At 46.8% G+C, this 25,269-nt stretch overlaps 1 protein-coding gene across 2 annotated transcripts in view; it reads left to right on the plus strand.

Annotated features, from left to right (window-relative positions):
• RPS6KA5 (ribosomal protein S6 kinase A5) overlaps positions 1 to 25,269 on the plus strand; it is a 1,757,411-nt gene that overhangs the window by 1,219,661 nt on the left and 512,481 nt on the right. For both annotated transcript variants that reach the window (XM_069637449.1, XM_069637450.1), the window contains one exon: positions 11,275 to 11,368. In XM_069637449.1, the coding sequence (XP_069493550.1) occupies positions 11,275 to 11,368 (94 nt within the window). The remainder of the gene's footprint in view (positions 1 to 11,274; positions 11,369 to 25,269) is intronic.

A 25,269-nucleotide genomic window follows, 5' to 3' on the forward strand; every position in this document is an offset into this window, starting at 1 on the left:
GCCGCTCAGGCATTCGAATTATATTAGAGGCCGCAATTGGCCCCAATGGTATTTGATAGCTATCCCATAACATGGCGACCCTGAAAGAAAGAAAAGAAACAAACGACAGACTCTGCCGGTAACCACAGTGACGAGTAACAACAAAACTGATTGCACTGATTGTGAGAACGCGGACACGAAACAGACGGGAAGAGATGTACACTTCTAAGGTAAGCCCTTAACTTTTCCAAGACCCCTAACTGAATGCAAGTAGCCAAACAATGATACATCTGCAACTCCTAACAGTGGAAGCCTGTATAACACTTAAAGCAAGCACATAGCGCAAGGTATTCAAGTAGATGGCCGCGGGGACGCACAATACTCACGAAGTTAACTAGAATGGAGACTTAGGACCTCATCACGAGTTGGCTGTATTCCCGGCTGTAATACCGCCGACTGTAATAGCCCTAGCGCCGACCGGTCCGGCGGTATTACCACCGGATCACGGGTTGGGCCTTAACGGTAAATCCCCATTCCTGAATGGGTCCATTGGATCCAATGGGCATTTTTCGGTGCTAATACTGTGAGCTAATACAGCCGGCTGTAAAACAGCCGAAAACAGAGATTTTCACCTCCAGAAAAAAGCTGGAGGTAAAACAGCCGATTTAGTGCCCAACTCGTGATAGGGCCAGCCCTTAAATGCGGCGCTAATACCGTTACCACCGCATTTAAGGGCTACAGCCCAACTCGTCATGAGGCCCTTTGACAGGAATTTTAAGAACATGTTTAGAACAGGTTTTCCCTATTTTCTTTCTTTTCTTTGTACGAGGAATATGAATATGAGACTTATCTAAAAACCGGAATACATTTGTGATCAAGTACACACATGAATAAGGTGATTTTTAACCATGTAAGCTTTTAAACCGCCTAATACATTATAAAGAGTGCGGTTACAGATGAATACAAACTACGGACCTCTGAGAGAGATTTACAAATATAACACATACGGTGTACGAGGTAGAGAAATAACTGGAGCTGCTTGATTACATTAGGATATTTGTTGCCCCAGTCTATAGTCATGCTAATAAGAGACATTTTTTAATCTAGGAGGGATTTAACCTGTGATGAAGGTTCATACTATTTAAGATTGAGACTAAGAAATGCAATCATGGTAAGAGGTGGTGCCCCACCGTTGGAATCTACTTATTGCTGCTAGGCTCAAATTTGATAATGCTGATATTTGTGTAATTGGTTACATTTATACATTGTAGATATTACACAATATTTTAGTAATATGATTGTACCCTGACATAGAGAATACCGTGATAGCGGCTATGTAAATGATCACAGTTAACACCTATTAGACAGGATGCCTCACTAATTTGTTCGTATGCCCACTAATAATGACATCTAATAGAAATTTCTTATGTTTTTATTTTTTCCACTTTTACTTTTTCTTAACTTTCCTTACTTTCCTACCCTGACCCCCTCCCACATCTCTCTGTGGAATGCATATTAATGCATGTTTAAACTAATGTGCTTACATTCATTGTCTTATAATATGATGCATTTATGCAAATTGAATAACCTGAACATTGACAATGAAATGCAGTGACTAGAATTGTGTTTTCAAAATGTTACGTAATATATTTTGTGTTGAAGACTTGCCCTGATTTGAAAAAGGCAATGTGTTTGCCGAAACGCGTGTAATCAAAGAGGGCCAACAATTACCTTTGCTTTTTTCGTTAACATTAAATACGAATTGATACAACTACAAATGTTGTAGCAGCACAAATCTATTATATTCTTTTGGCGCATGCTGACATGTGAAGTCAACCCAATCCTGTTTACATTAAACGGAGCAGAGGAACCAAAGTCTCAGTTGCATCTTCACATTCATGCGACAACATTGCAAGACTAGAAGCAATACAGGGGCACGGTGGTCATGAAGTCGGTATCCCCCCAGCAGTTCCTCAAACGTTCTCATCGTTCTTGTACAAGTTTTCTGGTATGTGGCCACATGGGTGCAATCAATGGCAACACAAACATAGAGTACACAGCTAAGTCATAAACCGCCCTCACTAATCCTGCTCTGCTACCGGTATAATGAGGCATGCCTATATATACCATGGCAGATGTAAGGCTTATGTTGAAAACCTTGCGTAGGACCTGTGACTGTGAGGATTATGATATCGCCATCAAACACAATAGAGACATGGGGTATTTAAAGACACCAAGGTTCAACCCCAAAACGTAATCGGTGGACAACCTCCGACTACAGAACCCTTGTGTCTGTGTTGTTTCCCCAGGTCATGAACTTCAAGAACCAACAGTTCATCTAAAAAATGGAATTGTTTCCCTACAACAGTGTCATCATTAATAAATGCAACTTTAATAATACAGAGTAAAAATACAGACACATAAAATACTGTAAACCGTACACACATTTGTTAACCAAAGTGACCAGTGCAAAAAATCGCAAAGTGCAAAGTTACAAAGAATTTTTTGTAAAAACAATGCAGAACTAATGATTGCTGGCTGACAAAAACAGCTTGGGTGCGCTATTCATAAACTACGTTGGTAAGTTAGTAAAAAGCCAGAATCTTTATGTGGCTACTCTACTCTTTTCACAGATATAGACAGGTGAGCGAATCCTTTGAAACTCAAAAAAGGTTCTCAGTGTTATAAATATCTCAGTATATAACGCTGTCAATGCAACGTTCTTCAAAAAACCCAACATCTTTTGTTCTCTTTTTATTTATCTTAATCCTTGAGAAATTCTTCAGAGGATCCAACGATTATGGTGGAAAAACATCGCACTCTCCCTATACACCTCCAACAAGTTAAAAAAAAAACACTATTCCGGTTCTCTGTGCATGAACTAGAAGGAAACAACACAAAACAACTCGCATTAATGCTGTTATCATTATAAAGCCTTTAACCAAAGCTGTCACAAATTACCAGTGGAAGGCTCATCGTGAAAGTACTTGTCAATTATAACGATCACCGGTCTGGTAGGAGTGTCTTCTAAGTAGACTGTGATCTGGTGGGATAACACACAAATAAATGGGTAAGCGAGTATGCAAACATCTCTGCAAACATCTCTGCAGGCTCATTAACTCTCAAAACAAACTTGCAACCTGTGGCCTGTGTTAGTCAATTAAGAAAATCCTCTTCTAACTGAGCAAAACTGCTCGTAATTGTCTCTGTACAAATGTGCCGCCCTGCTATAAAGCATTCTTTTCAAAGCACCTTCCTTATTTTAATGCCAACCACTCTACATCTTGAAGCGGTTGACACTACTGCTGATATCCGTTATTAAACAAAATCGCCATTACTCAGTGTGCTCTAAGATAAAAGGCAAGTAGTCCCACACCATTCTAAAATTGTAAAAATGCATGAACATTGCCGTTCATTAAACTCTATAGGTGTTTGTTTATTTTTGAGTTTATATAGCGCTTTAAGCCAAAGCGCTTTACAGTATAACAGGTACAATAGTGAGAGAAGCATATTTACAAACATGAAACAAATCATTGGAACAATATTTAGAACAATGTACTTAAAGGAGGGGGAGAGTGGGGGAAAGAGAGGGTAGGTGATGGGGGTTACAATGTCTGTTTTGAGGTCGGGAGTGGGAGGAAGGGGGAAGGGGCAAGGGGGATAGGGAGTGTTCTGGTGACCTCCAACGCCCCTAAGTGGTTTCAGTGACCAATTTGAGGTCATAGGGGAAGGAGGGAGGGGGAGGGGGGCAGAGGTTTGAAGGGGAGATAGGTAGGCAAGGGGAGTCGGGGGGGGGGGTGAAGAAGAAGGGCTTTCAGGGAGGAGCAGAAGGATGAGTAGGTAGGGGTGGAGCAAATGGAGAGCGGTAGGGAGTTCCAGTGGAGGGGGGCCAAGAGTTGGAAGGAGCGGAAGCGTGAGGAGGCACATCGGACTGGGGGTACAGTGAGAAGGTAGAGATCTGCTGAGCGGAGAGAGCGGGAGGGGGAGTAAAATGAGAGGAGGGAAGAAAGGAAGGGGGGGCCAGGTCATGGAGATATTTGTAGAGAAGACAGAGGAATTGAAATTTCAGTTGTGAGAGGAAGGGGAGCCAGCCGAGTTGAGAGAGAGGAAGAAATAGTCTCGAGGGCCGAGAAGACATAGAGTACGGATAGAGGAGTGGTAGATGGATTTTAGGGGATTCAGGGAGAGACAGGGAGTCAAAAGAGGAGAGAGGAGCAGTAAAAGAGGCAGGAGAAAATAAAGGAGATTAGGAGTTTAGAAGCATGGCAACTCCTTAGAAGCATAGGTGCAACTACCTTGGTTATGCATGTCTATTCCCAAATCTCATTGCCATTTCACAATCATTATTGGTAAAAATGTCACGAACAGTGCCACACCATCTTCATGACGTGGGTATGTTGTACACAACGTTCGTTAACCTCTCTTCAGGACCATTACATGCAATTCGGTATTTTCCTCACCCCACATATCAGTTGGGTGTCCTTCATTTACCTTTTATTTTCTTATTGCCACTGAATTTCGTCTTCTTACAACTGCATCTTTGACAGAGGCTTGCAGAGGCAACTCCCAATAAGACGTGCCTTTGGCATCTCTTCCCTGTCTCCCTGCTACGGTCAATCACCACGCTGTCAAGTGTACGCCACCGCGTGTTAATAATAAACCTAGCATCTGCAAACTCAAAATATGCCCGTCGTGTCAACATTACACGTGAGCCCGCATACAAAACATTTGCCTATATATCTAAAGCGGCGTTACCGACTTACTCCAAGCAATTCGGTTTCTGTCTACAAAAAGCCTCTCGCCTAGTCCAGCCGGCAGCAAACGTCTGACATGCGTTACAGAAGAGCTACTCACTAACATTTTATAGAAAAATGTTACTCTCTTGCTTGACCCTAGGTGTGGCAATCATGTTGCTTTGCTGCTAATTGAACACATCTGATAACCATTAGCTATTGTTAGTACTATGTTGCCCTAATCCATGCAGCATGCTTCAAGTACTCTGATTATATCGCCACCATGATACCACTGGTGATCTGGAAGGAGCCTTTTGAAAGGAAATACAGGGCTGACAGTACAGTGACTAGTGGTGGTATGTCATGGGTTCCCAAGGGTGTGGTAAACTCCTCCCACTCGCATCCCCCACTCTCACTGACACCCCATCTCCAGTAGGATATGGGGCGGGAAGCAGTACATCTGGGCGGTGACCTCTTTATCAGCAAGTTAAAATGCAGTGATCCTCCCATATATCATTTCCCTCCTTATCAGTCGGTGCAGCAGCATGATATTTTCTCGATTGGCCATTTTAGGAATGTGTACCTGTCTTTCTGTGCTGTGCTTTTATACTGTGTTGTTGGTTGTGATTGGGGTGCACTGTGTGCTACTTTGGTTAGATAGGTCATTTTCTGGGCCACTTGCTCCCCTTTTAAATGGAGCACATGTTGAAGGGAATTTTGTGGGGCAAATTCTGTGGTCTGGTTTTGTTAATCAGAAATTTGGTGCAACTTTGCTCACTTTCTGTGGTCACTCCCCATTTGCATGCTTAATTTCTTGTATTTGCAAGCTTTCCTTCCACTTTGTTTATCTTTTGTTCCGATTTGCTCCCCTTTTATGAACTGTCGCATCTCTGAGATGGACACTTCTGTGAATGTGGTGCAACTATTTATGGCACATTTGTGGCGCATCTCAGATTTGCACACTTTTTTATTTTTGAGAATCTTGTCCCTGATATTACATTTGAAACATGTTCTTATTTGCTCCTGTTGGGTATTGGCCAGTGTTTCATTTATGTTAAAATTACTTAATGGTCATCCCCAAGACTTTACATGGGGACAGAGCTCTCTGTGTCATTTTGCATCTACAAACTTGAGTAGGGTTGCTTCCTTGGTGTTCCGCGATATCCAGCAAGCCCGTAGTGGGCAGTTTTCTTTGAGGAGATCGCAAGCTTCTGTTCTCACTGAGAATGTAACATTTTTGAATGGATTTCTCACTATTTGTTTTCCCTATGCATTCCATGCTCCGTGAACATATTTGGTTCACCCTTTCTTCAGGATGCAAGCTGGTTACAGTATTAAGGTAGAGTTTGGCTTCTCAACACCTGTTGCTTTGATTTGTGGGCATTCCATGTAATTCTGGTATTGTTTATGATTTTTTTATAATCACCATGGTCTTCATTTGTCGAGTTTGACTCTTCTGCGGCATCCTGGAACTTTTAGTCCCAAATCCTCTTTTCAGAGAAAGAGGATTCTTTCCGATTTAAAGAATGCTGCATCTCTGAATAGAAGGTGAGCGAAGGGAATCACATTCCATCTGCCCACTGGAAGACGCATTGTATAGTGGCCGGCCCAACCCATTCCCCTGGCTTGGCTCCCTTATGCAGAAGAAAGAAGTTTCTCCAACTCACCACACCCCACTTTGCACAAAACTTCTCATTTCCTGTATGTCCCACATAATGGGCTGGCTCTCATTATTTTTACTCAACCCATTATTGTCCACTTGAATTGTCCTCTCAAGGCAGGTTTTACATTCTGTTTCTTGTGCGTGAACACATTTCCTCATGGTTGCCTTGTCGCCTCCACTGATAGTTGTGCGGCAGCCAGCAATCAACGTGGCAGTAAAGGCTTTTCCACCCCGGCATCCAGGGCAATTTCTGCTTTTGGATGGCTTGCTGTGGTGACTTCTACTGTTAGACCGTAGCCAGCATGTAAGCAAGCAGATGGGTCTGGTTTGGGTTCTCCTACAGCACTTCCCTTCTGGAAGCTTTAGTTACTTGTCAGATGCCCTGGAAAATGATCTACTTTGCTCCGACAATGACCTGATTTGTACTTGTTTTAAGTGCCAGTGAAATTACTAAATAGGGTTGTGTTTAGCAATGGCACAATATCCAGATATGCGCTTTTGGTTGAAACCTCACAAGTCCTCTTTTTGTGTGGGCAACACAAATTGTGTACTTGCACCTGTATTGCTAATTGTAGCACAAACAATGACCAAATATGTCTTGGCTTGAACCTGGTTGTATGACAGCATGTACTCTTGCATTAGCACAGGAACTTTCAGCAGCACATATGTGGTCATTCTGCCATCCCTAACACTCAGCACCCTAAATCTGGTTGTTGCATTGGCTCTGCAACGCATGCTTTTCCACCCGCCATAAATTGCACAAGATTCAAATATCTGGCAAACCCTGAATCCTCAGTTTTCACATAATACGCAATATGAAATGTTGTCGTTCATTATATGCCATTCCATTTGCCATTCCAAAACTGAATTGATAAAAGGATACATCATGAACCCTGGCAATTGATTGGTACCGCTTGGAACTCAACGGCACAACAGCCTTCTGTGCCATACACAAGGCTTGTGCCAGGGCATATTTTGCATCGCTCAAGAGAAGCCACTAACAACTGGCCAAGAGCCCACAATGCTCGGACATGAAAATTACAATTCAGGAACCAAAGAACATAGTCACAAAACCTCCACAATACAAACCACATTCAAGTAATAAACCATTTTTGCTAACTCACAAACCATGCTTGTCCTAAAAATATGCAACAGCAAAAGGTTGCATTGCTACTTTTAAAAGATGTTCATCGTGTTACTAGAAACCCCTAACTGTGGTAGTCATAACTGGTATGTGATGGCATCATGAAGCAAGACACAGATAACAGATTCAAAGTTCAAACAAAAATGGTTTTTTAACTTAAATGTCAGGATGGTTGAAGGCCTAACTCGCCCTATGCTGAGGTTGGATTTCTCTACCTAAAGAAACTAAGGATAGTCTGAGTCAGTAAGTTCAATTTAAAAGACTGTCTGTGTCCAGAACCTATACTTGCCCTCACAACTAAATCTTAAGAATGTGTAGGGTTGTTGGCATCTAACGCAATAGTGTTCCAAATAACGTTCTGAACTTCTCCCAGCTCTGGGCTTACTTTCCTAGCGCTGCTTCCCCAAATTTAAGACGGATCCACAAAAGTCTCGAAAAGGAATCCAAGGCTTCCCTTCCCCAAAAAGACAGCACAGTTCCAAAACGAGATCTTGGCGTTCCTTTCCCCAAGAAAACACAGTTCAAAATGGGTCTCAGGATTCTCCTTCCCCAAGACACCAGCTTGCTCAGCTTTCCAACTTGTACTTCAGTCCAGTCTCTCAATATTCAAAACCAGTTGCAGGTTAATTTATACTCCTTCTAGATATTGATACAGATTACTTTCTTCTGCTTCACTTCAGCAATCTCTATCAGGCACTTGTAATTAGTTTCTGTATATTTCTTTGGCTTTCACAGATAGGGTATACCCGACTAGGCACGGTTGTCGAACCACACGGTCCAACCATTACAAGTCACGCAACCGGTCACCCTAGGCTTGCTTGTCCACACAAGTTCTTCCGTAGCTGCACATGTGTTCTGGTTCAGACTCGATTGGCTCCCTCTTTGCCAGCCTTTTGGCTTTGCTGCAATGTGTTTTACTCTTTGCCAGTCTCTGGATTTTGATACCATGAGTTTTGTTATACAGTTCACTTTGTGGTGCTCTTTTCCCTTCACCACATTGCTCTCACACTCCTTAGCAATGTCCCATACTTGCTTTTCATTGTAATTCATCAGATTTGCATGTGCTCATCAAAAACTTTTATTCAGTTCGGTATTCAATAGTTTCCAGTGCGTATTTGCTCACACTTTGTAGTAATCATCCAAACCATTTACTTTGGTTCACTGTATCTTGCATATTACTTCTCATACATTCCGCATTCCCTTTTGCCATGTAAAAACCCCGGTTTGAGTGATCCCTTTTCTTCACACCGGTCTCCGGCCTCTCCTCCAGGCGGCTGTCAACTCCTGCTCTGCTCTGCGTACACATCCTAGGTGGACCGCGAGCTCTGCTTGCAGTTCGCTCCTCTCTCTTTGTGGGTTGCCGGCAGCTCGTCTCACAGACGCTGCCGGTATCTTAGAATGGTTGGATTTCTGCTCCGTCCTGCAGCTCCTGATGCAGGTACTGACCAGTGAGGCTCCCAATACTGTGGCCTTTGCACAGCTCTTCCTGGCCCTGGCGCCACAGTTCCTTCCAGTTCTCATCGGCCTCCTGGTTTCCCGACAGGACCACCCTCGGCTGCCTCGTACTCCGTAGGCTTTCTCCCTCTGCAGGCCCCTCTGCTGGTCTTCCTCTGGGCTCTTCGGCACCACCTTTTAGACACCTGGAACCATTTAACAGATTTCAAGTGTGAGTCTTCAGGCCCAATTGCCTGATGCCAATTAGTAAAGCACTCTGGACATGCCTGACCCCTTACACCACTCTTTAGGGCTCTTCCTCGTCTCAGTACTAGAATGGTGAAAGGATCTGTTAGTGTGCATTACTCCTAGTCACCTCTTTCTCGTCCCAGTACTGTAGTAGCATGAATGATAGGAAATTATGGGAGAGGGTTTACAACAGCCTATAAAGGCATGGGCAGGGTGATGTTGGTTCTCATTTGGAAAAGATGGATGTACATATGGGCCACCTGGAATGTGTGGTAATGGGGAAGATTGATAATACTATACAGAAGTAGATGGAGGGCAGAGGGTATTCCGATAATATCTCAATTTTACCAGGGTGTTTGAATGTGGGGAAATTCTGTAATGAGGTGTTCTTGTTGGGGTTTTCATCTTAGTTCCTTCATACTGAGGTTTTATCCGGGGTTTGATTTGAAAACAACTGGAGCGGTTTTGACAGTACCATATAATCGCTTCAAGGTACTGAACGTTCATTATGGAATGGAAACAGGGAGTACCGTGTCTCACCTGATGACATTCTCCTTCCACTGCCTCAGGAGCCTCTATCCAGGTGATCCTCCCTCACATTTCCACTCCCAGGGTTGGGATCCAAAAGCGATGGCCCTACCCTAGCCACCGGAGAGGAACACCCAAGGGGAGTAAATGGGAGGACGCCCTCAGGTTCCTCACAGGTGTAATGTGTTTTGCAGTGACGACTTTATGTCCAGAGTCGAGGAAGATGAATGTCTGGGGGATTAGGGGGTTAAGGGGTGGTGGTCGAGCTACACTATGGCCTCTGGCGCTGGAGGAGATCCGTATAGATGAGAAATCTTTAGAAAGGAAGTCACAAAAAGGATGTTAGTAATCTTTCCCTTATCGTGAGCGGAAACAAGGGTGCACGAAGGATTGACCATTTAGTTTAACCCATCCAAACATATTCTTTTTCAGAAGTGCCGCTTTAGTTGTAGTTTTTCCCCTGGTTCTGTTAGATTTTTATGGAACCTGAACTTTCAAACCTGTTTATTGGGACCTAAATACAGATACTGTTGAAATGATACTTTTTGTCTATATTGTATTATTGCCACAAGTTTCCCTCAAAATTATTTTGTGATGGTGCGATCTGAAGATCAGGTATCAGCCTTGCATTTCCACACACCATTGACCACAAAACTTAACACCATTTTATTTAGAAACAATTTGTATGTTTCTCTTTGCCTTCAAGAGGATGCAATAGAGATGCAAAACTAATAGATGAGGGTATACACAATACAATTAAGGTAATCTTATAAATTTGTCAAATCTAATGCACAGCATCATCTGCGTTAATAAAATACTTTTTAAGATCCTAAACGTACATGTTGCAACATAACCTTTTAAATGGTATTTTATCAATAAGCTTTCCAGATCTAGTGTCTAAATGATTGTTTTGTGAGATGTGTATTTCCTACAGTTTTAATCGATGCTGCAGAGGGGGGGGCTTACACGACCAATAATGACCTAGTCCCAAGGGATCAGGACCACTACCAGCCGTGTAAGCCCCCTTTCCCAAGGGAGTCTGTAATGCTATTAGTATCCTAGCTAAATATCTGGAGTGCAAATTGTGTGTAGACAAAGAAAGATTGTTACCTTTGAGGAAAGGACACACGCAGTTGTGCATCCTTTCATCAAAGGTAAGCACTGTACAAAGGTGATGCCCCATGGAAATGTAAAAGGGCTACTTAGGAGAGTCCCTTCTCACTTTTCATGGCAGCAGCGAGTAGGTGATGGTATATTACAGTTGAGGTTTTGTGTCTGTGGTGGTGACCTGAGAGGGTACAGGTAGTAGGTCAACAGAACACTTGGAATGCAAACTGTCATCCTTGGATTTGGCTGACGTTTGACTGCTGATTGGCTGACTCTTCCCCACCCGGTGTTAGTATTTGTGGAATAGTTTAATAGGAGGAATGGTATCACCTTGCTACAGATAAAATGTACTTGATGACTTTGATGGTTAGCTGGTCCTTAGCCAGCTAGAAGCATTGTCATTTTTTTATTGTTTAAGTGCTTCTTTTCTGTTGTAGTATGGAAATCAACACACAGAAAGAAGTAGCAGCCTTGAAACTCTGTGAAGGACACCCCAATATAGTGAAGCTCTATGAAATCTACCATGACCCGGTATGTTAAACCTCTGTATTGCACTATAATATTCTTTAAGTATTGCCTGAATATTTTTATATAGCGCCCTAAATAAATAAATAAATGTCTGCATACTATACATGTCAAGCTAAAAACAGCTGCATACATTGGCAAATATCAGTGCATTCTTCTCAGCATGAAATATGCATAACAAAATGCAATAATGAAGTGTAATGTACAGGAAATCAATATGATCAAAGAAAGGGTTCATGTACACAGTTAATACATGGGGATATCCAGGGCAGTCTGTGTTTTACATCGGTCACGTGTCCACTTGGGTTATGAGTGGGACCATGTGACATGCCTATACAAAAGGCAGCCACTATGTTAAGTCAGTCTTGGAGAGTTGAAGTGACACCTGTGGGTTGGTTCTCTTGCCTGTGTTATAGATCAGAATCGGGAGACGGACAGGGTGTCACTTTGGCAGAATGTTTCTTTGTTATATATCACAAGACCTAAGCTGTCCCTAAGCCTATGATTCTCTACCCTGCTCTTTAAAGGACAACATAAAAGGGTGCTCATCACGAGGTCTTACAAAACAAGAAAAGTCCTCTGTCCAGAATCCTATGCTAACCTGAGTTCTGTCCCTACCACGACAAAAGAATTTAACAAAGGAACGGTAGCTGTTTTTTTGATCTCTCATCCAGGTGTCCCTTTATCAGTAGGGGCCCTGAGGCACAGTCCAAGCAAATGCACTGAATGTCTTCATCTCTTTCTCACTTGGGGATCCCTGGCTCCTGTGTTCACTCTTTTTGTTCCCTACCAAGAAAACTTCTGGTGTTCTCTGTCTACCTGGGCAGTTCCTGATCTTTTCCCCACCTTGGGGCCTGGTTGTCACCCCCCAAACCCTCTTGGGATTGGTTTCTCTCCCCTCGCCTTGGGGCTTGGTTTCAATTTCTTGCCCCGTTTTGGGGCCTGGTTTCTTTCTCACCACCCCATCCCCATTGGGGTCTGGTTTTTCTAACCCTGCCTTGGGGCCTGGTTACTCCCCCCTTTCCACCCCCCTCCCCTTGACCTCCTCCCATCCCCGGGACCCTTCTCAGCCCTTGGAGTCTAGTTTCTCTCCCTCTGCCTTGGGGTCTGGTTTCGCTAACCATGCCTTACTGTCTTGTTGGGTCTTGCTGCTCTCCTCATTCTCCCCAGAGCAACTGCATACATCTTGTCTCCAGGCCGTGCCCGTTGGAAGAGCCAGTGAGTTTTGCAAATGCGGTTCCACTTCGGCTTCTCCACAGTGTTCCGCATCGGGCGGCAATTGCCCTCTCTTCCTGCAGGCTTGCAGCAGGATTTTGGCTCCTAAGGTGACTTTCACTCCTCGACACTCTCCTGTGCTTCTGTATCCTGGTCCGGCAAGGGTTCTGAGCATTCTGCAGACTCGGCCACGACTGAGTGTGCCACACCTGGTATGCACTGCCTCTTTCCAGCCACACCTCCCAGGAGGTGGGCTCCGGTCTTCTCCAGCTCTTCTCTGCCTTTTCTGTTCTGATTGACTTCATCTCGCCCTCTGCAAGGGGGTTGAACTATCCACGGTTCTCTTGTTCCAGGAGAGAACAGTGAATTTATAGGGTCAGAAACCATTTGTACAAGAAGTTTCAAACAATACTGTTTAACTCCCATGTAGCCAACAAAGACATAGGGATATTGAGATAAGGGAGAATTAAGTTTATCCCTTTCTGGGGATTTCCTGTCCTCTGGAGTGACGGGGATCACCCCCAGTTGGATACTGCTTGCTTTGTCTCCTAGGGGGTGTTAAGATTAGCTAGCTCACATCCCTAGTTCCGAAGAGGTTGGCTCCCCCATTTTTGGAGAGGGGATGAATTCCCTGCATTAGTCATACTTGACAGCTCAAATCTGATGCTGCATTTTGCACAGCATAGACTGCTAGGCAGGCTTGCCCTTGTTAATTCACATCATGTCCTCATGCCTGCCTGGTTTACAAATGTCTTGTATGCAAATGTTGTGCAATGTGCAGTTCTACCTATTTAACAGAAGTCAGAAGAGCTGTAGATTTGCTCTTCTTATTTCTGTCTTGCCCATGAAAAGGAAAAGGCAACCAACTGAGATTTTGAGAAAGAGACAGACGCCACCACTCTGAAAATAAGAGTAATTCATTCTCTTATTTTTTTGTAATACTTTATTTTTGATTTCTCAACAACAACAAACAACCCAACATAGTCTGATTCCTCTTCTAGCCCCCCACCCCAACAAAGTGTATACATACTTCTAAGCAGTGCATAGACATCACAGTTTCAAGAGTGTGCAGTGTGGGATAACGTTATTACCACCTTTCGATTTTGTCAGTCTGCAGCAGTGATTAAGTATTGAATATAGGGTCCACAGACATCGGGAGGGCGCGCATGCAAAGGTAGGGTCCTGATGAATGCAGTTTCGGCATCATGGCAATATGTGACATCCTGAAGCCATGCTTGAACGTTAGGGGGTCGTCCCTTCCCCCAGGCCATGGCCACTCCTGCATGCTAGCACCATCAGTAGTCCCGCAAACCTCCTTACTGTGGGTTGAAGGTGCTGAGTACTACAAATGGGTTCATTTCCAATGTTTCCCCAACAATCAATGAGATCTTTGGCAATACCTCCAACCAGAACTGATGGACCCCTGGGCAGTCCAACACCAGGTGGAGGAACCCTGCTGGTGTGCGGTCATACCTAGGACATATATTCGGGGTAGTGGTGAAGTTCTTGTGTAGCCTGGCCGTGGGATGGTATACTTGGTGTATGAAGTTGAAATTGATACGTTTGTACCTGGAGTTTAGGGAGACCTTCTGGGTCGGTTTCAGAATATATACCCATACTTCTTCAATTGGTTACCTCAGGGTTACCTCCCATCTCCTTTTTGGTGCCTCTGTCCTGTCTGTCTCATCTAAAATTAGGTCACTATAGATCCGTGAAACCAATCAGCCCGCTCCCTGTGATTGGATTACCCCATGTAATAGAGGCCACAGTGGTGGCTTTGCTGGGAATGAGGGAAAGGCAGAGAAAATACATGAAAACGTTGAGAGCTGAGTCACCTCCCCGTTCCCTTGCTTGTTGGATTGGGAGGAACACTTCGTCCACAAACAAGTCAACGAGGATCTCGATACCTAGCTTGTCCTCCCATTGCAAGTATACCCGTTCGCCCCATTATGGCCAGCCGGGGGATATGCTTCGCTGGTAGGAGAGGTAAATACAGTTTGTAGACACTGCCCTTCTTAGCTATCTTCCTCCACACCGCCTTCGTGATCAGGACCACATTTAACGTGTTGGGTGGGACATGGAGCTCACCTATAATTGCTGCTCGTAGTAGACTGGGGGGTCATCAACGCCCGTTCCACCTGAACATGGGGCCGTATGACGTGTGTGGCATACCACTGCCCAAGAAATTGTACCTGTGCTGCCCAGTAGTATTGCTCAAAATCTGGAAGGGCTAAGCCTCCTTGTGCCATCCGCGGTACTAGTTTTGCGTATGCCACTCTTGCTGGTTTCAGAGCCCACAGTAGGTCCAGAATCGGCCCCTGCAAGTGTCAGAAGAAGCTACTCAGTAATGGGAGGGGAACATTAACGAAGAGGTACAGTAGTTTAGAAAGCATAATCATTTTAACAATAGCTATGCGCCCCAAGAGCATGAGTGGGAGGAGTCGCCACCTCACCACTTTTTCATAGTCCTTCCATAACCTTCCCATAGTTATTGCGAATTAGTTCTTTGCAGCTGCGGGATAGTATCACCCCTAAGTACCGGACACCGGAGGACTCCCACCTAAGGTTGAACTTGTCTTGATATACGTTGGTTCCTGCTGTGAGGGGAAACACCACAGCCTTACTATGGTTGATCTTGAGGCCAGAAAAAAAAACAAATCTGAGGACCTCTTACATCACTGGATTTAGATTGGTCTCTGGGTTGTTGATAGAGTGCCACATCGTTGGCGTATAACGATATAATCGGTTTGTGTGGACCCAGCCTAAGACCTCTTTAGATTTGCTGCTCTCAGGCCCACTGCAAGCGGTTCCATGGCGAGGGCGAACAGTAGGGCAGACATGGGGTATCCCTGCCTGGTCCCTCTTCTCATTTTGAAGTCTGCAGATTTTACTCGCCCTATCACAATTTTAGCGGAAGGATTAGTGTATAGGAGGGAAACTAGGGTACATATTGTACGGCACCTGGTGGGGTCCTGATTTACCCAGGTGGGTATACGTATAATAGACAAAAAATCAGGATGACGAGATCCGACAGAAAACAGAACACTTCTGTGTGTGTGTATTTATTTCGCATCAACACAGGAAGTTTCAGGTGACTAGACAATTTATTTTACAGTTCTTTCGATAAGCACGAAAGGTAAGTGAAATATAAACGGACAAGGTTGGTGATGGATAGTAGTAACACATATAGGTGTCGGCCTCAGAACTGTTGAGGTCAAAACTTCAATCAGATGCACGTTTCCCACAGATGAAGGGGGTATAACAACCCTAGAAAGCAGGGAAAAGTGTGCCTCAGACTTGCATGGGTCCAAGGCATAGCTTACACATGGTGCACACAACAATATTTACATATAACATACACAAGGGGGGGTGGAGTTGTGTCACAAGGATCGACACAGGGTGTGTTTCGGCCAAAAAAGGGGGGCTTGGTTAGCGCCTGTCTTTGTGCTGGCCTTCGTCAGGAGAGGCACCTGTGGCGGTGCTGTCCGTTGTGTCTACTGCTGTGGTAGCAGGAGGTTGCTGTTTGGGTAATCCTTAGAAGATGCAGGATCGCAGGTGCTTGGAGCGCATCTGATTTAAATCACCAAGAGTATCCTCCCTTCTGGCATGTCTCCGGCACGACGCACTCTAATGACACGGGCGAGTGATCGGACAGTGTTCGAGGGAGAATGCGACTGCTCCCTCAATAGAATCCCCCTTCTCGGGACATAAACAAATAGTCTAACCTAGAGCTAGAGCTGTGGACCCGGGAGTGATGAGTGTCTAGAACAGTATTCAGATCTCCCCCCCCCCACACACACAATCGTAGCCGTGTGGTGCCCTGCTAGTTGTGACACGACCCGGTATAATGAGTTTAGGCTATCTACATTGGGGCCGTATGAGTTAACCAGGGCCACCTGTACTCCTTCGAGCACTCCATGTACCAACAGTGACCTCCCGATGTCGTCCTTGGCTACCGATACCAGACAGAACTTTACCCTTTTGCTTATCAGAATTCCTACTCCTGTGGCATAGGAGGAGGAGTAGGAGGAGAAGTACCTGTGGCACCCCCAGCAAGCGCCCCATTTACATTCGGAGGAGGGAGTAAGATGAGTTTCTTGGAGGAAGGCTACCTCGATGTGGTGTCTTTTGAGGTATTGTGTGATCCTCCGAATTTTGGCGGGATTGTTCCCCACACCCCCCTTATATTCCAGGTTGCTACGTTAAACCCCATTGGCCAGACAGATACCAGAACAATGGGGCTCGGGTCATCCCATCTGCTTTGGACTCCATGTTCGCAGGACCTGCCCGTGTCGGAGGATACAACAATGTGGTGGCTTGATGAGAACCAACCATCTCTACTTCTTTTCCTCGCTACCCTTTGAACCTCACCCTTCCTTCGCTTTCCCTCCTTCGCCCCCCTGCCCCACGGGAAACCCCCAACCCCCCCACCCCACAGGCAACCCCCAACCTGCCCATTGTCACTACCCTCCACCTTAACCCAAATCTCATGTATCGTGCAGAGCTTGGAGCGCTAGTGCCCGGCCGAGTCTGCGGGCTTCCCTCTCAACTAAAGCGTGTGCTTATCTGTGGCAATTTCATATCAAACAACCGAGATGTCAATGTATTGTTCAGAGGCAGTGGAGTTATGTCCTCCGCCGTTCGTGTTGGACACCATCAGCCCGGGTCTCTCCGTTCCTGATCATCTCCATGGGGTCTCTGGTTGTTCCGGGGTGTCGCCCGCCGATCTCATCAAGGAAGGAGATTGCTGCCTCCGGGGAAGTGAAGAATTGTGTCCTCCCTGCATGCTGGATCCAGAGTTTTGCTGGGAAGAGCATCACATATGGGAAGTTGGGATCCCGCAGGCATCGCTTCACCCCTGTAAATGATAGTCATGAGGCCTGTACTGCTGCAGAGAAATCCAGATATATTTGGATTTCATCTCCATCGTATTGGAGCTCTCCCTTCTCTCTGGCTAATCGGAGGATTGTGTCCCGGTCTCTATAATTTAGTGGGCGCACGATTATAGGGCGAGGGGCTGCTCCTGGTATCAGACGAGGCCCGGGTGTACAGTGAGCTCTCTCCACTACGAACAGAGGGGACAGTGTGGGCCCCCCGAACAACTCCTTGCACAGGGCCTCTACGAATTCTTCCATTTTGGGCAGACCCTGTTTCTCTCTTATACCAACCAGGCGAATATCGTTAGGGCGGTCTCGCCCTTCTAGATCTTCATTTTTTTTAAACTTTATTTAATACTTGTGGTACATGACATTGCAACAACAACACATATTGCGTATATTTGGAACATTAACGTTCAGTTCAGCTACATTACATCATAGACAGCATTACTGATTTGGTGGATCACTTGGCCCTACCGGGCTGTTACTGGTCGAGTCCACTTCACATAGATATATTCTAAACTGGGCCCATATGTCTTTCGGTTTAATTAGGTTCGGGAGTGACATTATATAGTGTTCCTCACATTCGTTAACATACATCAATTCCTTAAGAAAGTGACTCACTATCGGTGCCTGTGCACTCTTCCAATTTTGTAAAATGCACTTCTTTGCCACTGCGCAGGTGATGTTAAAGAGTCTCCTCGTCACCTCTGATTGTTTACCAATGTCCCCAAACAGATATTTTTGTGGTGTGAGGTCTGTCGGTATCTGAGTCACCTCCTCTAGGATATTTGCAACCTCGCCCCAAAAAGCGTGCACATGAGGACAGCTCCAGTACATATGTATCGAATCAGCCTGATCCACCCAACATTTTGGACACGTACCAGGACCATTGTTTGTGAACCTCGCCACCCTTTGGGGGGTATAGTGTAGCTTATTTAGCAACTTAAACTGAATCAACCAGAGGCCGGCGTTCATAGACACCTTTTTGGTCATTTCGCAGTACCTCTCCCAGTGTCTGTCCGTTATTTCTTTACCCAGGTCTGTTTCCCACAAGGCCATAATTACGTTAAACGTTGGGGTATTAGCCTGCACGGCCGCATATAGCCCCGAAACGCTGGTTCCCGCTCGGGTTGCCAGGGTCAGCAGGCATGGGTGTGGTGGGGGCTCATCTGGGAACATTGGCCACCGGGCCTTAAAGGCCAGTCTCATTCTATGATATTGCAAAATCATCAGTGGGTCCCTTCCCATCCCTGTTTTGAAGTCCTCCAGTGTTATAAATTTACCATTAGGGACTATGTCCTTAATTTTGAATTCTTCGTCTGGGTCCCATTTGTTTTGTATACCTGGATCGTATGTGGGTGTTATACCTGGGAAGTTCCAAAACGGAGCCTCAGCGTAGTAAGGTGTCTTCACCCCAAGCCTTTGGAAGAGTTTAAACCATGCCTGTGCTGTCGTACTAACTGGGTCAAATGGGCATTCATCTCTGTGTTTGACTTTAAAAATGACTGACCTTATGTCGGTCGGGCGTGCTGCATGTTTTTCAAGACAAATGTGGGGTGAGGTGTTGTTAGTCATACCAGTGCTTAACAAATTGGGCCTGTGCAACTAGATAATACAATTCAAAATCAGGTTCTTCTATGCCGCCTTTATTATATGGTTCCACCATTTTCTCCCATTTCATTCTGGCCGCCCCCCCCCCGCACCACATAAATTCCACCACCATGGATCAAAGAGTGTCGAAAAACCGCAGACCAGGCCAAATCGGAATGTTAGTAAATATGTACAGTAGCTTAGGGAGGATGACCATTTTTAATATGGCCACTCTGCCTATAAGTGAAATAGGAAGTTTGGCCCAAAAGCGAAGCTTAGTGGCAATCGTAGTCAGTAGGGAAGCATGGTTATTCAAAAATAGGGATGTTCTGTCTCCCGAAACTATAACCCCCAGGTATCTTATCTTGTCTGGGGACCACTGTAGACCGTGCGGGTTGCCTGGGCATCTGATAGCAGGGGTAAGGGGGAAGATTTCAGATTTAGATCTGTTACTCTTGTATCCCGAGTATGCTGTGAATTTGTGCACTGCTTCCATTACTGGACCCAGGTGTGTGTCAGGTTGCAGACATATAATAGGATGTCATCTGCATACAGAGATATTGATTGGGTCAGGCCCGCCATCCATATACCCCTCTGTTCCTGATGTTCTCTAATTGCGGCAGCAGCTGGTTCCATGGTCAGGGCAAATAGTATGGGGGAGAACGGGCAGCCCTGTCTAGTACCCCTCTTCAACTCAAACCAATCTGACATAGTATGGTTGGTCAACACCCTGGCTCCCAGGTTAGTGTACAACACCTTGACGTAGTTCAGAAAGCTTGGGCCCAGTCTGAATTTTTCCAACACCATGAACAGGTATGTCCACGACACAGAGTCAAACGCTTTTTCAGCATCTAGGGACACAGCTACCGCCTGGGCCGCCGGTTTGATCTGGGCCATTACACCAAACAGCCTACTTAAGTTAAGCGCTGTAGATCTAGTGGGGATGAACCCGCATTGGTCATGGTGTATTAATACTGGCATGTGTGGCAGAAGTCTATTGGCCAGAATCTTTGCAAATATCTTGGCGTCACAATTTATAAGGGACAGGGGCCTGTATGAGGACACCTCGTTGGGGGGGACACCTGGGCTTAGGGAGTACCGTAATTATGGCCTCTCTCATGGATGGTGGCAGCGTCCCTACTTCTGTGGCCTCCTCCCACATGGACAGTAATATCGGGGCAAGTTCCTCGCTCAGTACCTTGTATAATTCGATTCCCAGACCGTCTGAGCCAGGAGCTTTTCCGTTAGCCAATGATTTAATTGCTTCCTTAATTTCCTCAATCGTAAGGGGTTGGTCTAACAGTGACTTATTTTCAGCAATCAACTTTAGAAGCGTGATACTATCGAAGTATATTTTGATGTCATTGGGGGTTTTTAGATCATGATTAGCGTAGAGTTCTTTATAGAAAAGGGAAAACTCCCTATGAATACCCTCTTCGCTCGTTTGGACTGTGCCATCATTTGCCACTATGCTGGAGATCAAGGTGCGGCCTCTATCAACTTTCAGCAGGTTAGCTAGGGTGCGCCCCGCCTTATTACCTTCGCCATATCGGCGAGCTCTGGCTGGAGTGGCCATATACAGCAACTCCCTATTAGCTAGTTTATTGAATTCTTGTAGATTGCTATTAATGTCCGCAAGGGTGCTGTCTTCATGGCAGGATGTATATCCTTGCTCTAGCTCCCCCAGCCGTTTCTCAACCTCTGCTAGTTCCCTCCTAACCGCTTTCAATAGCCCCGTGGATTTGGATATCAGGATACCCCTCACCCATGACTTGAATGTTTCCCATAATGTCGCAGGGCTATTTACTGATTCCCTATTGGTTTAGAGAAAAAATTCTACCTTTAGTATGTAATTCCTCTACTACTGCGGGGTCCTTAAATATGTCAGAAGGCATCCTCCATCTTCTGACCGGGGGTCTAAGGTTACCTAGTATCATGTCTAACCCAATAGGGGAGTGATCCGATAGGGTGCAAGGAAATATTTTGCTTTCATTAATTTGGTACATGAGAGACGCTGACACCAGCCAGTAGTCAATACGGGACTCGGTGTCATGCACTGAGGAGTAAAAGGAATACTGTCTCTTTTGGGGGTGCAGTGTCCTCCAGGCATCTACCAGCTGCAGTTGCGAGGTGATTTGTTGTAGAGCGTTGGCTGTTTTCGTGGGGTTCCTGTGTGTGGAGGTGGAGCGGTCTAGTTCTGTGTCTAAAATAGTATTAAAGTCACCTCCCCACAATATTTGTTCACCCCCACTCGCACCAATCTTATGTAATACATCTGTGTAAAAATCAGGGTTGTCTATATTTGGACCATACGTATTTATCAAAATCAATTCTTCCCCCATGCTGTTTCCCCACACTATAACGTAGCGACCCATCGGGTCTATTTTACTCCTCTCAACCTGGAACCCAACTGATGGGTGAATCAGGGTCATTACCCCCGTTACACACATCAACCCCAACATGACAATGCTGCCCCACAATAAACAGTCCCTGAAACATGTGGAACTTTTCTGAGGGTCACTAATTGCAGCCATCTGGCGCGCTCTAGACTGAGGCTCACGGCCCGGAAAAACAACAGTTTTTGTTCAGCTCGTCACCATTGCATACCTTCCAATTACTTTATTTTCTCGCCATATGGCGGGTAGTCGAGCCTTAGCCTCCTCTCCGCTCTGTCGGGTCTCGCCTCTCACTCTCAGTTATGGACTAGCATTTTGGTTTGCCATTCGGTCTCCGGGGGGGTAAAGGGATGGAAGACTCCACGTACGAAATGGCATCTGTGAGGTTCTCAAAGAAGTGGGCCCGACCCCCATGTTGTATTATCATTTTCGCCGGGAAGATGAGGGCATAGGGCACATTTCGCATACGTAGTTGCCTTTTCACCCCTTCATATGATCTCCTTTGCATTTGCACGTTGGTCGAGAAGTCCGGGTATATGTGGATTTTGTTTTCTTCGAAACGTAGGGTACCTTTTTCTCTCAACAGCCGGAGTATAGTGTCTCTGTCTCGGTAATTTAGGAGGCGTGCAATTATAGTTCGAGGGGGAGCTCCTGGTTTCAGGAGCGGTGCTAGGGTGCGATGGGCTCTTTCAATCAGAAAGTGATCCGAGAAGGAGTCGGCGCCTAGGATGTCTTTCAGCAAGGCCTCAACTTGTCTCTCCATGAGGCCCTTGCCAAACTCTTCCGATACCCCGACAATCCGGATGTTGTTTCTCCGGGATCTTGATTCAAGGTCCTCACACTTGTTTTGGGTTTTGTGCAATTCTGTCTGGAGGTAAGCTATATCTCGACTGTGTTGTAGTATCGTGTCCTCGCTTGCACTTATCCTGTTTTCCGCTTCCGTAACATGCGCGCTTTCTTTTCCAACACGTGCCTTCAAGGATCCGATTGTCGCCACTATATCATCTAGTTTTACGTTCATAGCCATGAATCCATTCTGAACCAGCGTAGCTAAGCATTCTATCGGGTCGGCTTCCCGCCCATCAGGTAGTTGTGGCTCCCCGCTAGCCACTTCTTGCGGCTGCGAGCTAGTGAAGGTGTCCATCGGGCCAATCTTCTTCCCAGCTGCCCCCCTCTTCTCTGTGCGGCCCATGCGGTTCGGCCTGCAGGGTAGGATGGATTGTGTTTCCCCACGTATTTTCGGCCCGTGTACCGCTATGTGGCACAGGTGTGGAGAGTGGGTATCTTTTTGTGTATCCGCCTTTGTCAACTAGTTTACTGCCAATGTACAGGATTTAATTCCTCAATGTTTCGCTGCTGAAGGCCTCCCCAACTTCCACTCCGAATCATATGTAGAAGGGCCTCGCAAGGGGCTCTTGCTGTGCTCAAGCGCCACTCGGCAGCTCTGCCGCGCCGCGCGGTGTAGGGCCTGTGGTCACGGTGGATTTTCCGCCTACTTAGGGATGTATGCCTTTTCACCCGGATATCTCTTGATGGGCCTCTATAATGCGCCGGAAAATCCCAAGGTGGTATAGGGCGGTACTCTGGAGCAGCTTAGGGTGCTGTAGGATTGTTGCCCCTGTGCCGGGTGGGGCAAGGTACAGTGGGCCCAGGTCGCAGTCCCAGTTACTGAGCAGGGCCTCCCTCTATCGCGGCCACCACAATCCTCCTTCCCTGATGCGGGGCTCTCCCCGTAATTCGTGGCAACTTACTTGGTGCGAGAGGGGGGGGGTCCCCGGGGCTGGCTCGCGTCTGGTGGTGGGGGGCGCGATCCACCTCCGGCTCCACCACGGGTCGGGGCCCGGCCACGCCACAGCCACAGTCCCCCCGATATGGAGGAGGTCGCGGCCCACGCAGAGCCGCAGACAGTGTCGCAATGAGTCACAGGGCGGGAGCCGGGCCAAGCGGCCGCTGCAGCCCCGCAGCCTTGAGGCAATCCTACTCCTCCGAGCCCCTCCTCCAGCTCATGCAGGGCCCCGTCGCCTCAAGCGGATCTCAGAGGGCGATCACGGGCATGGGGGCTAGGTCCGCCGTCTCTGGCGGCCAAACTCTCGGCCTCTCCCTCCTTCCTCGGCAGGATGTCGTAGGTCGTGCGGCGCTCCTCCCCCGCGTACGCGGAGCCCTCAGGCGGCTCCGCAGGCCTCCTCCAACCGCCGAATCTGCAACGCAGGATTTCTCAGCACCCCGGCTCCGATTTCACACAATTTTACACCGGTATGTGCAGCGTAGCTTCTGCTACCAGGGTGTGTCGACTTTTCGAGCTTGGGACGTTGCTGACCGGATTCATTTTGTAAAGGATTTCTTCCGAACCGGAGCTCCTACGCTAGGCGGCCCTCTTGGATGTGCGCAACAGCGCCCCCCCAGATCTTCATTTTTGCAGTGACCGATTTGATCTGGACCTCGAGTGACGACACCCTGGTGGCAAGTGAGTTAGCTCCATCTTCCAGTCCAGAGACCCTCTGTTCCACCTCGTCTAGGCGGTCTCCATGTTTATCGAGTCAGTGCTGTAATAGGTCAACCTTGGAGGATAGTGACTCAAGCTTAGAGTCCAGGCCGCCAATGCCTGCCTTGAGGTCTAGTAGGATCTCTCTGATGTCCACTTCTGCGGATTGAGCAGTGCACTCTGCCATCTCCCTGCCAGCTTCGAAGTTGAGCTTCCTTTGAATCTTGTCCGATTTCCCCATATTAGCAGGTGCTTTCTCAGGCATTGTCGCAATCTATCTGGGGAGCTGTTGCAGGGATCAGGGACGTCCACTTTCCTCCATGGTATTGGCACAGGGATTCGGCGGAGTAGAGTCCTAGAGTTAAGCAGGAGTGAGGGTCTGTGAGCTGTGTCGCTGGGCTCCGCGGCTGCAATGTGTCCACTCCTGTCCAGGGCAAGTTGCTGCAGTGTCACACCCCTCCCCCAAGGGAGAAGGGCTCCCGGGGAGTCCCTCAGAACAACGGCACCCCTGGTCAGACCTGAACTGATTGCTGCTGTTCTGTTCTGGACTTAAATCTTTCCTTCTGTCTTTCAATGGAGGCCGTATGGGGACCTCACTCCTCAAGGCCACTTTCTTTGTGAAGGCACTTGCTAAGAGATGTCTCAGCACAGTCTCAACTTATTTGCATTGGATCACCACTTATACATTGCACGAAGATGTATTGGAGCGTTGAACTGGTGACTGGATCCATTTGTGGGGCCCCCCTTCTATTGGCGGTGCCGTTTGCCAGGTGGCTCTTTCTACGGTGCTCGCTGGGGTCTGGGCACCAGACTGCCTCTGGCTCCCAGTTGTGTGCTGGATCAATGGGTGATTGCACTGGCCAATGGGCTCTGTCAGCGTGCTACAATCCAGCTAATTAATGGGTGGTGGAGGGTCAGCCTTTGGTGCCAGCATCCTGCAGCAGGGGTCAGCGGTCAGGTGCTGGGAGCGGGCTCCGCACTGCCTCCTCTCATGATCCCTGTATTGTTGTTCCTCACTCTGAGCTTATTGTCGCTGTTACAGGCTGGTGGCACTGTGCTATAACGGGAGAGAGCCAGGCTCCTCCTCACATCCGTTCTCTAAACCTGCTCCATCTATGGTCCAGTTAAATGAGGGAGGTAGTCAGGAACCTCAGGCTCTTGGGCATAATCTGCCATCCCTCTCCATTTGCCCAGCCTGCCCTGGTGTGGGTAACCCACCCACCAATGGGTAGTGCCGTCGCCCCCCTGATCAACGTCCAGTACGCCTCCAAGAGGAGGATCTCCGGGGAGGAGCTGCTGCTACTTTCACCGCCGCTCCCTTCTTGCTCCAATCAGTTGCAAGTC

Source organism: Ambystoma mexicanum, chromosome 14, assembly GCF_040938575.1.
Source record: "Ambystoma mexicanum isolate Mex_15411 chromosome 14, UKY_AmexF1_1, whole genome shotgun sequence".
In the NCBI taxonomy this organism is placed as follows: Eukaryota; Metazoa; Chordata; class Amphibia; order Caudata; family Ambystomatidae; genus Ambystoma; species Ambystoma mexicanum.